This window comes from Lepidochelys kempii, chromosome 4, assembly GCF_965140285.1.
Source record: "Lepidochelys kempii isolate rLepKem1 chromosome 4, rLepKem1.hap1, whole genome shotgun sequence".
NCBI classification, from domain to species: domain Eukaryota; kingdom Metazoa; phylum Chordata; order Testudines; family Cheloniidae; genus Lepidochelys; species Lepidochelys kempii.
This window is the reverse complement of record NC_136383.1, coordinates 136,213,097-136,225,434: the sequence shown is the minus strand read 5'-3', so window position 1 is coordinate 136,225,434 and position 12,338 is coordinate 136,213,097. Positions and strand designations below refer to the sequence as shown.

Genomic DNA, 12,338 nt, shown 5'->3' with positions numbered 1-12,338 from the left:
ATTCACCCAATGCCTTTTGAACCTTTGGAGAATTTTCCCATCTGCCACCCCACTGAATGCGTGAGAGCGAGAACACATGCATGTGAAGGGATCTGAGTCTCCTCTCCTCCCGCGTACGCTGCTGCCCTCCCCATGGCAGGCAAGGCAGCCACACCACACTCAGCTGCTGGGAGACAGAGGGGAATCAGCAGCAATTCAGTAGGTCTGTCCATGCAATGGATTGCCAGGGCACCGAGCCTTGCAGGGCTGATCCACTGCCTTTCATCTGGGATACTACAGTCAAAAAGCCAGATTTTACACTGGTGTAAATCGCCTTTGACTTCAGTGGAGCTCTGCGATTTCCATGGGCCACAAAATAGGGAAAGAAGGCATAGCCTCGGTTCATTCCTGGGGCTTTCCCTCTGCCAATGGGCATGTTGCCCGCCCAGTTCCCGTGTAGGTGAATCTGTAGAGCTGCATGGGCAGCTTTGGGAGGCTGTGGGGTGGTGTTGCTACACCCTGCTAAGCAGCTGCTGCATTCCACTGTAGGTGCATTTCAGCAGGAGGGGAGGTGACTGTATATTGAAGTCCTGATTTTGCAGTTTGGACTTGTGCCCTTGAGGTCAATGGGAGATCTGGCTGAGTAAGGACTTCATGAGCGGGCCCATTGTTTGTAAGGTGCTTGGGGAAGCCAGGCCACACAGCTTGTGTATTTAAGCAAAGGCTTATTCAGAGCTTGGCCCGGAAAGTGGGAGATGTTGTTGAATTGCTTTGATCTTCAGTCTGGGAGCATCACACCATGACTCTCTCTCTTTCTCGTTCTCTTGCAGAAGGCATGACAGAAGCCGTGAGTTCGGGCAGAGATTGCCTGCAGGCCGGGGAGTCCTGCACCAATGATCCCAGCTGCAGCTCCAAGTTCCGGACCCTCCGGCAATGCATTGCGGGCAACGGCGCCAACAAACTGGGGCCAGACGCCAAGAACCAATGCCGGAGCACAGTGACGGCCCTGCTGTCCAGCCAGCTCTATGGCTGCAAGTGCAAACGGGGCATGAAGAAGGAGAAACATTGCCTGAGTGTCTATTGGAGCATCCACCACACCCTGATGGAAGGTCAGTCGGTGCCACGTCTCCGTGGGAGGGTTCTCCAAATAGGGTCTTTAAAAGGAAATTTGGGTTGGTGAAACGCTCCAGCTCCTTCTAGCCACAGAACAGGATCAGCTCAGGCAGCAGCCGGGCTAGCTTCCTCCCCACTTGATGTGAGCAGAGTGAAACCTTCTCCAGACAAGTTGAGTCGCCATCCAGATGCTGGCCTCTCTGCTGAGACGCCCAACTGGTTTGCAGTTAGTGCTGGCTCTGGTGGTGGTTTTTCATGCCCGCTCGGATCTGAGCTGAGACCCACCTACCCATTTCTCCCAGGTTTCCCACCAGCCACATCCAATGATAGAGACTTTTGGATCCTTCAATGGACCAGCAGTGACTTAGATATGACAGGCTCTGCAGTCAGTCCCCTGGGCCACTCAGGTCGGGTCTACACCTAAATCTTAGGTTGCTCCAATGATGTCACTCAGGGGTGAGAAAAATTCACTCCCTGCGTGGCGTAGTTAAGCTGACCTAAGCCCTGGTGGAGACAGCACTAAGTTGACAGAAGAATTCTTCCTTCAACCTAGTTACTGCCTCTCAGGGAGGTGGATTTTCTACAGCAACAGAAGACCCCCTCCCATTGCTGTGGTAAGAGTCTACACTACAGCGTTGTAGCTGCAGAGTGTCTAGTGTAGACATACTTCAGTCCCGCTACTACCACTGTCTAGAATGGTGTTAGCAAGGGCAATTCTGAAGCACTTAGAGGAGAGGAAAGTGATCAGGAACAGTCAGCATGGATTCACCAAGGGCAAGTCATGCCTGACTAATCTAATTGCCTTCTATGACGAGATAACTGGCTCTATAGATGAGGGGAAAGTGGTGAATGTGTTGTTCCTTGACTTTAGCAAAGCTTTTGACACGGTCTCCCACAGTATTCTTGTCAGCAAGTTAAAGAAGTATGGGCTGGATGAATGGACTATAAGGTGGATAGAAAGTTGGCTAGATTGTCGGGCTCAACAGGTAGTGATCAATGGCTCCATGTCTAGTTGGCAGCCGGTATCAAGTGGAGTGCCCCAAGGGTCAGTCCTGGGGCCGGTTTTGTTCAATATCTTCATAAATGATCTGGAGGATGGTGTGGATTGCACCCTCAGTAAGTTTGCAGATGACACTAAACTGGGAGGAGTGGTAGATATGCTGGAGGGTAGGGATAGGATACAGAGGGCCCTAGACAAATTAGAGGATTGGGCCAAAAGAAATCTGATGAGGTTCAACAAGGACAAATGCAGAGTCCTGCACTTAGGACGGAAGAATCCCATGCACCGCTACAGACTAGGGATCGAATGGCTCGGCAGCAGTTCTGCAGAAAAGGACCTACGGGTTACAGTGGATGAGAAGCTGGATATGAGTCAACAGTGTGCCCTTGTTGCCAAGAAGGCCAATGGCATTTTGGGATGTATATGTAGGGGCACTGCCAGCAGATCGAGGGACGTGATTGTTCCCCTCTATTTGTCATTGGTGAGGCCTCATCTAGAGTACTGTGTCCAGTTTTGGGCCCCACACTACAAGAAGGATGTGGAAAAATTGGAAAGAGTCCAGCGGAGGGCAACAAAAATGATTAGGGGACTGGAACACATGACTTATGAGGAGAGGCTGAGGGAACTGGGATTGTTTAGTCTGCGGAAGAGAAGAATGAAGGGGGATTTGATAGCTGCTTTCAACTACCTGAAAGGGGTTCCAAAGAGGATGGATCTAGACTTTTCTCAGTGGTAGCTGATGACAGAACAAGGAGTAATGGTCTCAAGTTGCAGTGGGGGAGGTTTAGGTTCGATATTAGGAAAAACTTTTTCACTAGGAGGGTGGTGAAACACTGGAATGCGTTACCTAGGGAGGTGGTGGAATCTCCTTCCTTAAATATTTTTAAGGTCAGGCTTGACAAAGCCCTGGCTGGGATGATTTAGTTGGGGACTGGTCCTGCTTTGAGCAGGGGGTTGGACTAGATGGTCTCCTGAGGTCCCTTCCAACCCTGATATTCTATGATTCTATGATATCAGAGTGGCTACATCATGCCTCAAGCTAAGGTGAGCCCTGGGGGTAGGGGTATGTGTGCAGAGCTGCTATCCCAGCAGCATCAGCTGGACCATTTCATCTTCCAAGCCTTTGGTCTAATTCTGCATTGCCCCCTTTATCTATGATCATTATGACATAGTGCCCAGAGACCCCAGTCAGGCTCCATCATTCTGGGCTCTTTACCAACATCCACTGAAAACAATCCCTACCCCAGAGAGCTTGCAGCCTGCATTGTAACGACTTCTCTGGGAGTTCCATGTGGAAGGCACTTGGGATCCAGCCCCAAATTCACTTAGGTTCATTTCTCCCCAGCTGTGGGGTGGGGAATGAATTATTATTAAGTGATTTTTCCCAAGGCTGCAGAAAGCATCAGTGACAGAATATGGGTGTTCCTGCCCCCCCGCCCCACCGCCATCCCTGGCCTGTGCTGATACCACCTGGCCACAACTCACACATTAGCACAGGGATGTTGTGTTTGTGTTTCCAGCACTGGGAAAGAAATCCAAAACACAGGAGATACTCTGTGTGGGTAAAGCACGGAAACTGGGAGCCAGGAGATCAGGGGTCATAGATTTATACATTTTAAGGCTAGAAAGGACCATTGTGATTGTATAGCAATCTCAGCCAATGATTCCTGCATGAAGCCCATATCTTCTAGATGAGCTAGAGTTTGTTTGTTTGTTTCATACATCTTGATTTAAAGACACTCAGTGGTGGAGAATCCACCAGAGCCCTTGATAAGTTGTTCCAATGGTTAATTACCCTCACTGTTAAAAACATCCACCTTATTTCTAACCTGATTTTATCTAGCTTTAGCTCCCAGCCATTAGATTTTGTTATGCCTTTGTCTGCTACATTAGATCCCTTCCCATATACGTACTTATAGATGGTTCTTTTCCTAACTGTGCTTCAGTTCTGCTTTGTAACCTCTAGTAAATCTCTTTACTGCTTTGTACCTCAGTTTCTCCATCTGTCTAATGAGGCAAATAATCATTATCTAACTCCCCAGTGGCTACGAGACTTAATCTGTAATGTTTGTATCCTGGGTAGAGATCTGTAGCTGGGGAAGGGCAAGAGCATTTTTGTAAAAAAAGGAATAAACTAAAACTGGTTTTGTTGATTTTATATAAATGTCCCTTTAAAGTCTGTGTTGAAGAAATAATGTGGTGTGGGTGACAAAAAAACCCAACAACCTGGGAGTTGTCATGGATCACAACCTCAACAAGAGTCAGCAATGCGATGCTGTTTCAAAAAAAGCAAATGCAATGTTAGGTTGCATTAACCGAGGCACAGCATGCAAGTCACAGGAAGTGACAGTACCGCTCTACTCGGCCCTGGTGAGGCCTGGTGAGGCCTTGGCTGGAGAACGGTGTCCAGTTTTGGTCACCAGTGTATAGAAAGGATGTGGAGAAACTGGAAAGGATCCAGAGACGAGGGACAAAGATGATCAAAGGGATGGAATGCAAGCCATATGAGCAAAGGCTGAAGGAACCGGGTATGTTCAGTTTGGAAAAGAGGAGATTAAGCGAGGGATATGATAGTGGTCTTCAGACCCTTGAAAGGCTGCCATAAACAAGGTGGAGAAAAGTTGTTCTCTCTTGCCACAGAGGGCAGGACAAGAGGCAATGGGTTCAAACTACAGCATAGCAGATTTAGATTAAATCTCAGGACAAACTTCCTGACGGTAAGAACAGTAGGAGAATGGAAACAGATACCTGCGGGGGGTGGAAACTCCTTCACTGGAGCTTTTCAAAAGGAGGCTGGAGCCACCTGTCTTGGATGGTATAAACACAACAAATCCTGCATCTTGGCAGGGGCTAGACTAGATGACCGTGGCAGTCCCTTCTAACCCTGTGCTTCTATGGTTCTAAACCAAACTCTTTTGAGTTTCCTGCCTGACAGTGTCTTTGGGATGTGTCAGATTTGAGGCGCATGCTCCTGACACTGCATTTCATCCCCACACGGTGCAAATATTTGAGTAAATGTTGATTTAATATTTTTTAAGCACCCTTATAAAAGTACACATCGGCAGCGATAACTCTCCCCGGTCAGGCCTGCCAGCGTTTTATGCACCATGAAAATTAAATGAGGAATAAAACGGACGCTTCCAACCAGAGGCTGCAGAACAGATAGGTTAATAAAATGCTGACAGGAGCAGAAAGCAAAGGTGCTGAGGGTGACGCTTGGATCAAGAGGCTGTGCAGAACAAAGTGAATGGCTGCCCAGACCTACCAGGAGCAAGGGCCGTGTTGCCCATCTCCCAGAAACCTGAGTGCAGCTCTTAGGCCAAACCTACCAGGTGCTGAGTGCCGTAATGTGAAGTCATTGGGAAATAAGGGGGCTCAGCGCCTTGCTCAATTGGGCCCTTCTTTGGGGTTTCTTTTTGGTTGAGTTCACTGTCAATGAAATCCCCAAAGCAGGGCATTTCCAGGACTATTGTGGAGAGATACACAACCCGGGGTCTCTGCTTCCATTAGCTATTGTTGTTAATTATCTGTGTTACTGTAGCACATAGGAAACCAAGTCACGGGCCAGGGCCCCATTGTCCTAGGTACTGCGCAAACACAGATCAAAAAGAAAGTCTCTGCCCCAAGGTCTTCCGATCTAAGTATAGGACAAGAGACAACAGATGGATACAGACAGAGGGGGAAGTACAAGGAAACAATGAAACTATATTGGTCAGCATGGTGGGCAGGAGGTTTTAAGAACAGGTTGGACAAACACCAGTCAGGGATGGTCTAGGTTTACTTGGTCCCGCTTCAGCGCAGGGGGTTGGCCTTTAGGGCTTCTTGAGGTCGCTTCCTGCCCGACATATCTATGATTCTATGAATAGTCAGCTCTGAACCCCTTACATCCACAAATATTCACACCTTATAAAAATATCCACAAATATTCACACCTTATAAAATAACAGTTCGGATGTGATCAATGGTATAAACATCTAACTGCAAGTTACAGGGCATACTGCAAGCTATTTCGAAAATGTACTAAATTATCCTAATTACAAACTATCCAGAGCTATTGAACACTTCACTTACCAATATTATATCAGCCTTGCATAGAATGCAGGATAAGATACAGAAATGGGTATAGCTTGTAACAAACCTGAGGATAACCCCATAGTGCAATCACCTGTACAATAGTTGGATTTAGACACTGATAAGTAGATGTCCTTAACTCTTCCTATGCCAGTGTCTGTCGGCTTCTTCTTTCTCTAGTCAGATGACCTCACCTGTCAGTGGATTGTTCTGGTGATCTGTCCTCTTGTGCACAATAGTTTCTGGTACCATGCTCTCATTTTGGCATTCATGTCTTTCTCCAGCTGGTGTGTATGTCACATCAGTCTGATCAGCCGTTCTCAAGTTTTCAGGATCAACAACATCCTCATTTCCCAGACGCGGATGAAATGCTTCTGCCCCTGGATTCACTCACTATTAGAGTCCCTGGAGTCCAAATTCCTGTCTTCATTGTGATCTCTTATTGGGCTAGTTGCCTTGTTCACTGTGTCTTCCTCTGCGGTTAGAGGGTGGTGTTCTATCCCAGGGTGAGAAGTCAGAGGAAAGTGAAAGATTGCGATGAAGAACTCTAACACATCCCTTTCCAGCTTCTGCTTTTACTTCATCGACTACCCTTTCCTTTCAAATATTACTTGAATCTTATCTTCCCAGGAGGATCTTAATTTTCCTGCTCCCTCTCTCTCTGAAAGGTTCCTGACAAGTACTTTGTCACCTGCTAAGAGGTCAGCACCATGCGCTTTCTGTTCAGAACGATTCTCACCATGGGTAGCAGATTTTTTAGAACATTTTGATGTCCATTCATAAGCTTCCTTCATCAGCTGTTTCCATTTCTCAGCATACTCATTATGGTCCTCGATTGTAGATTCCAAATTCATAGATAAAGCAAATGTGACGTCAATGGGCAAACATGGTGATCTTCCATACAAGAAATAGAAAAGTGCAAACCCTACTGCCTAATTTCATGTACAATTACAGGCGTAATTTACCTTATTACATGCAGTGGCAGATTTAACAGCCAGCAAATGCTGACCTGGTCCCTCCCATCTCCTCCTCCCATCTGCCAATGATAGAGGAAGAAAAAGATGGGCCCCAGTGCAGGTTTTTATTGTGGGCCATCACATGGCCCACATTGAGATAGATAAACTCTCACTTTCCCCAACCCCCACTCTCATCCCTGCCTCTGCAGCCCTGCTCTGCTCCCCGATCCCTCACGCCTGCCTAGATCCAGGCCATACTGTCTGCTCTCCCTGGCCCAGGCCCTGCTCCTGGGCTCCTGCTGCTAGAGCCATCACCACTGCTTCCGCCAAAGCCAGAACTGTTGTCATGGGAGCCAGAGCCGCTAACCACCGGAGCTAGAGTCAGAGCCTCTCGGAAGAGCCGCACACCAGTTCCTGCTGCCCCTCGTTTGAATTTGCCCTCATAGTGGGAGGTGAGGCTCTGCCATTGGCCATCCCACTCATCAGAGTTCATGGCGGAGCCACCATTTTGGAGTCTCACTCACCGGGCCCTTCCTAGAGGTGTCAGCCAGCTGCAAACAGTGGCAGCAGCCTGTGCCAGGCATATATTATGCAGCCGAGCAGCCCTGAGCCTGCAGGGGGTCCTCCAACTGCATGGACCCTCAAACAGCTGCATAAGCTATTCCTCTGCCCTTGCCAACTGCTCCCCACCACTCGATTCTGGGGCCTCACCCTCACAAATAACGGAGTCAGTCACCCTGGCAAGGGGCCCCCTCCCTGTCTCGGGGCTGATGCAATTGTATGGGCTGCATGTGTCTAACGCTGCCTCTGGCCATCAACCCCCATTTTTATCAGGGTCCTAACAGATCCACACCCATCCGTCTTGCAATGCCTTTGAAAAATCGCTCAGCATTTGGGCATGCCCCGTAGCTGGTAGTAATAGAAGTTTCCGACCCCATCCTGCAGGGGTCACAGACACCGAGCACACTCCGGTTCCGAAGGGCTGCCACTGGGAAATGTACTTTGTTTCCTGTAGATGAACTGGTCAGCAATGACGCAGGTCCAAGCAGCCTTCCTGCTGAAATAGGTTTGACGTTACCATCTGATCAAAATTGCTTTCAAGATTCCGTTTTATCACGTCAGCTGTTGCGTATAATTTTACAGATTACTCCTCGCCAGCCCATTGAGCAATAGGCCAAATGGAAGGTTTCCTTTTTTCCCCTACATTTTGCCACTTTTCATCTTCATTTTACAGAATGAAAAATTGATCGTATGAAGGTTTGCATGTCAAGTGGCTTAGTTTATGCAGATCTTTCAGATGACGCATACGGTCACATGTGTTGCCCGTTGGGTGATTCAGAAACTCGGAAATCAACGTGGCTAACAATGATTGGAAGACTATGCTAAAATCAGTGTTCATGGGAGGAGCAAACAACATGCAAAGTCACGTGTGGCAGCTCTGCAGGTCACGAAGCGTCACCGCATCAAAGCCTGTTTTGATAAACAAGCATCTGAAAATATTAAGAAATGTCAAGTACTAAAAATATTGCTTGGCACAGTCAAAACATTAGCTACTTTAGGTGTCACCTTCCGTGGCCACTGTGAGGTGCTGGAGAGCAACAAGTGTGGTATTTACCTGACCATCAGAAAGCTACTTGACAGACATAATACAACTTTTCCCAAAATATCAGCGACGCCAAGATAGTCAAATACTTGAGCAAGACAATTACTGATGAACTTATACGTCTTTTAGCAAGTGGTGCATACTGAATAGTGGCAAAGAAGCTTTTTTTTTTTTCACTGTCATTGCAGATGAAGTCATGTATATTCGCCATGTTGATCAAATGGCCATTTTGCTTCGCTTTGTTAATATTGATTGTGTCAAAGAAGTGGCAGATATAAAAGAGCAGTTTGTAAGCTTTGAGCAGTAAGTGAGGCAGGTGCTGCATCCGTGTGTGACCAGTTAACTAATGTTTTATCCTGAAAATATGGATTAAACCCCAAACAGATGTCTGGACAGGAATAGGATAGTGCCAGGGTTATGGCTGGAGATCATGGAGGATTGCAAACAAAAATGAAAGAATATCCTTCAGGCAGGGGAGGCAAAGTGTAGGCACCATACATCCATTGCCCAGCACATCACAGTAACCTAGTTTTGGTGCAAGCTGCGGAAGGTAAGGCCAGTCCAGATCTGAAGGTTTTCTTCACAACTTTGCAGGAAATATATAAATATTTCACAGACTCTAACCATCGATGGGAAAAATTAATGATTAAGTCTAAAGAGAATATGTATCTTCTTTATCTGTATCATGCTTGAGAGAGTACAGCTTTGCAAAAGGAAGAGGAAATGATGATGCATTTCAAGCCCTCACAGAAGTTGACAGGATTGATGCTGCAGATGAAATTGAACACGCGTCTGAAGAATGAAGGAGACCTTTACATCTAAAGGTACGCTGCAAGTCTAGATGGGCAGCTTGAATGAAATGAGGCAATGATAGTAAATTTTGAGAATGTAATTGAATGCCTAGAAGATTAAACTGTTGCTGAACGCAGGAGTGGCGAGGACATACAAGCAAAAAGCAACCTGTCTTTGATGGCTTACCTCAATCTATTGTGGTGGCATAGGATCTTAGTTATCACAGCTGCAGCCTCTGGAATCCTACAGTCAAAGAAAATTGACTTGTTCCATGTCCTCTGGACATTTGAGAGCACAGTGAATGAGCTCAGCAAACTCAGAGCTGAAGAAAACTATGATAAAATTGTAAAAACGTCTCAGAGCAGATGGGGGGAAGCAATGGGTTTTGAAAACGCAAACTATCCAAGCCACAGGAAGAGATGCGTATGCCACATGGATGATGAATTTGCACACTATTCTGCGTTAGAAGCAAAGGGTAACCATCAAAGAAAATATTTTGAGGTCTTAAACAATATGATTATGGAACTAAAACCTCAGTGTGAGGGATTTCAAGAAGTAGCTCCTCTATTTGGTTTCCTCCATCCCAGGCGACTTCATAATATATTTTTAAAGAAGGAAGTTCTTAAACTGATGGGAAAATACTTATATTTTTCTTTTAGACTTGGTTCATGGGATTGTCTTTCAAGATGTATTATTTTACAAAGGGCACAGAAGTGTTCATTTTGTTCCTTGGAGTCCGGAACTACTTGAGTTTCAGTGTATCAAGTTCTCTTGATGCTGTTTTACCAGAAATGTAAATGTTGTGTTGACTTTTTCTCACCATACCAGTTGGAGTGGCTAGTGCTGACTGCACAATAAGCACATTAAGATGTGTCAAAAACTACATGTGGTCAGTCATATCACAAACATGGCTGAGTGTCTAGTGCTCCTTGCAATTGATAAAGATGAGACAGCTGGACAGCATCATAGAATAATTTGCCAAGAAAAAATGTCGCCGTGGTGTGAGGGTCCAAAAATTGGATATACACCAGCCAACATAATTTGGGTGAGAGTCCACTTTTGTTTAGGCCTGTGCTTTTTGTTTTATGGGATTTTTTTTTCATTTTTTATCTTTAAAAAAAGCCTAAATTGATGTGACCATTGAGCCCTAAGCTTCATGTTTGGTAACCAGGCTCTGACCCTTAAATCTGCCCCTGATTTAAGAGAGTCCTTCCAGTTTGACTTTTATTCTTCTGGTAAGGTTCTCAGCATAGGATTTAGTTCAGCCTTTCTACCTAACCATTATCCTTTAGGTGGTGTGCGGTTGTGCGAGATGTTTCAATTTTACAGTCATGCTGTAACCTTCTGAATAAATTATTTTCAAACTCTGCCCCTTGGTCATGATGGATCCTTTCAGGAAAACCAAATAAGTAATTGAAGATCATGTTTGCTGCAGGCTTGCCTGACTTGGTGGTAGTAGGGTAGGGTTGGACAAACCCAGTGAAGTGATCCACTATTACTAGGATTTATTCATATCCTCCTTTGCTTCTGGCTAGATGCAAGAAGTCCATTGATACAAGCTCAGATGGTTCTGTTGTGACTATGTTAGTGGAACTCTGGAAGGCTGGTGAGGTTTTGTGACACATGTACAGACTCTAGTGATATGATGTTCAATATCCCTCTTCATCTGTGGTCTCTTGTGAGACTGATTTTTTGCTCTACTCCTAAATGTCCAATCTCTTCGTGTAGTTCTTGATATACCCACCTTAGGGTTTTTCAAGTGATACAGCTGATTTCATAAGTAGGTTTTCTGCTTAAGTATTCCATCTGTATCCAAATGCAACCAATGCCATTCTCACATCAGGGCAGAGATCTTACCACATCCTCCTGAGCTCTTTTGGTTGTTCAGTGTATGCCCCAAGGACTTATAATGAAGAATTTTAGCAACAGCTGGATCTTCCTTCTGAGCTGCCAAAATGTCTTCTTACAGAATAGGCGTTATGGTGGATTTAATAGCCATGGAGAGGTCTGCTGCTGCCAAAGGGTTGGTAGTAATAACTGCTAACCAAGAAGACAGCATTAACAACATCTGTTCATTTCATCATATATTTTTCCACATCAAGGGGCATTCTGGATAAAGCATCTGCAACCACATTAGATTACCCTGGACAATATCTAATTTTGACGTTAAAGTCAACTAATTCTTCAGCCTAACAGTGTGCTGTGGCATTCAGCCTGGCAGAGGGGAGGACATAGGTTAATGGGTTGTTATCCCTGTAAACTGTGAAGGATTGTGTATAGTGGAGGTAGTCACAGAATTTGTCAGTTACAGCCTGCTTCAAAGCTAGGAACTCCAGCTTTCCTGAACGAAGGTAATCATTTTTCTTAGCTGCAATTAGTGTTCTTGATCCATAACCAATGGCTCTCGGTTTACTTTCCTGGCGCTGGTATAAGACTGCACCTAATGCCTTACAGGAAGCGTCTTCCTTTTCCAGGTCCACTTTTGGTGGTGTTGTGTGTCAGATTCCAGTGGAACAGTCAACAAGTCATAGAAATGTCGTTGCTACTTGAAAAAAGTCTTGAAGTAGCTTGGATAATAGGTGAGGAAGCCTAGCAGCTTGTGAAGTTCCCTGTAGCTCACGAAAGCTTATGCTCTAATAAATTGGTTAGTCTCTAAGGTGCCACAAGTCCTCCTTTTCTTTTTGCGAATACAGACTAACACGGCTGTTACTCTGAAACCTGAGGATATATGGTGGCTTATCTGCAAAATCATGAACAGCCAAAATGTCAGCTGGATCCATCTTATAACCTTCAGCAGATACCTCAATTCTCGAGTAAAGTACCT

At 45.7% G+C, this 12,338-nt stretch overlaps 1 protein-coding gene across 1 annotated transcript in view; it reads left to right on the top strand.

Annotated features, from left to right (window-relative positions):
* GFRA4 (GDNF family receptor alpha 4) overlaps positions 1–12,338 on the top strand; it is a 132,159-nt gene that overhangs the window by 84,386 nt on the left and 35,435 nt on the right. Inside the window, exon 2 of the mRNA XM_073342976.2 lies at positions 810–1,088. Coding sequence (XP_073199077.2) covers positions 810–1,088 — 279 coding nt within the window. The remainder of the gene's footprint in view (positions 1–809; positions 1,089–12,338) is intronic.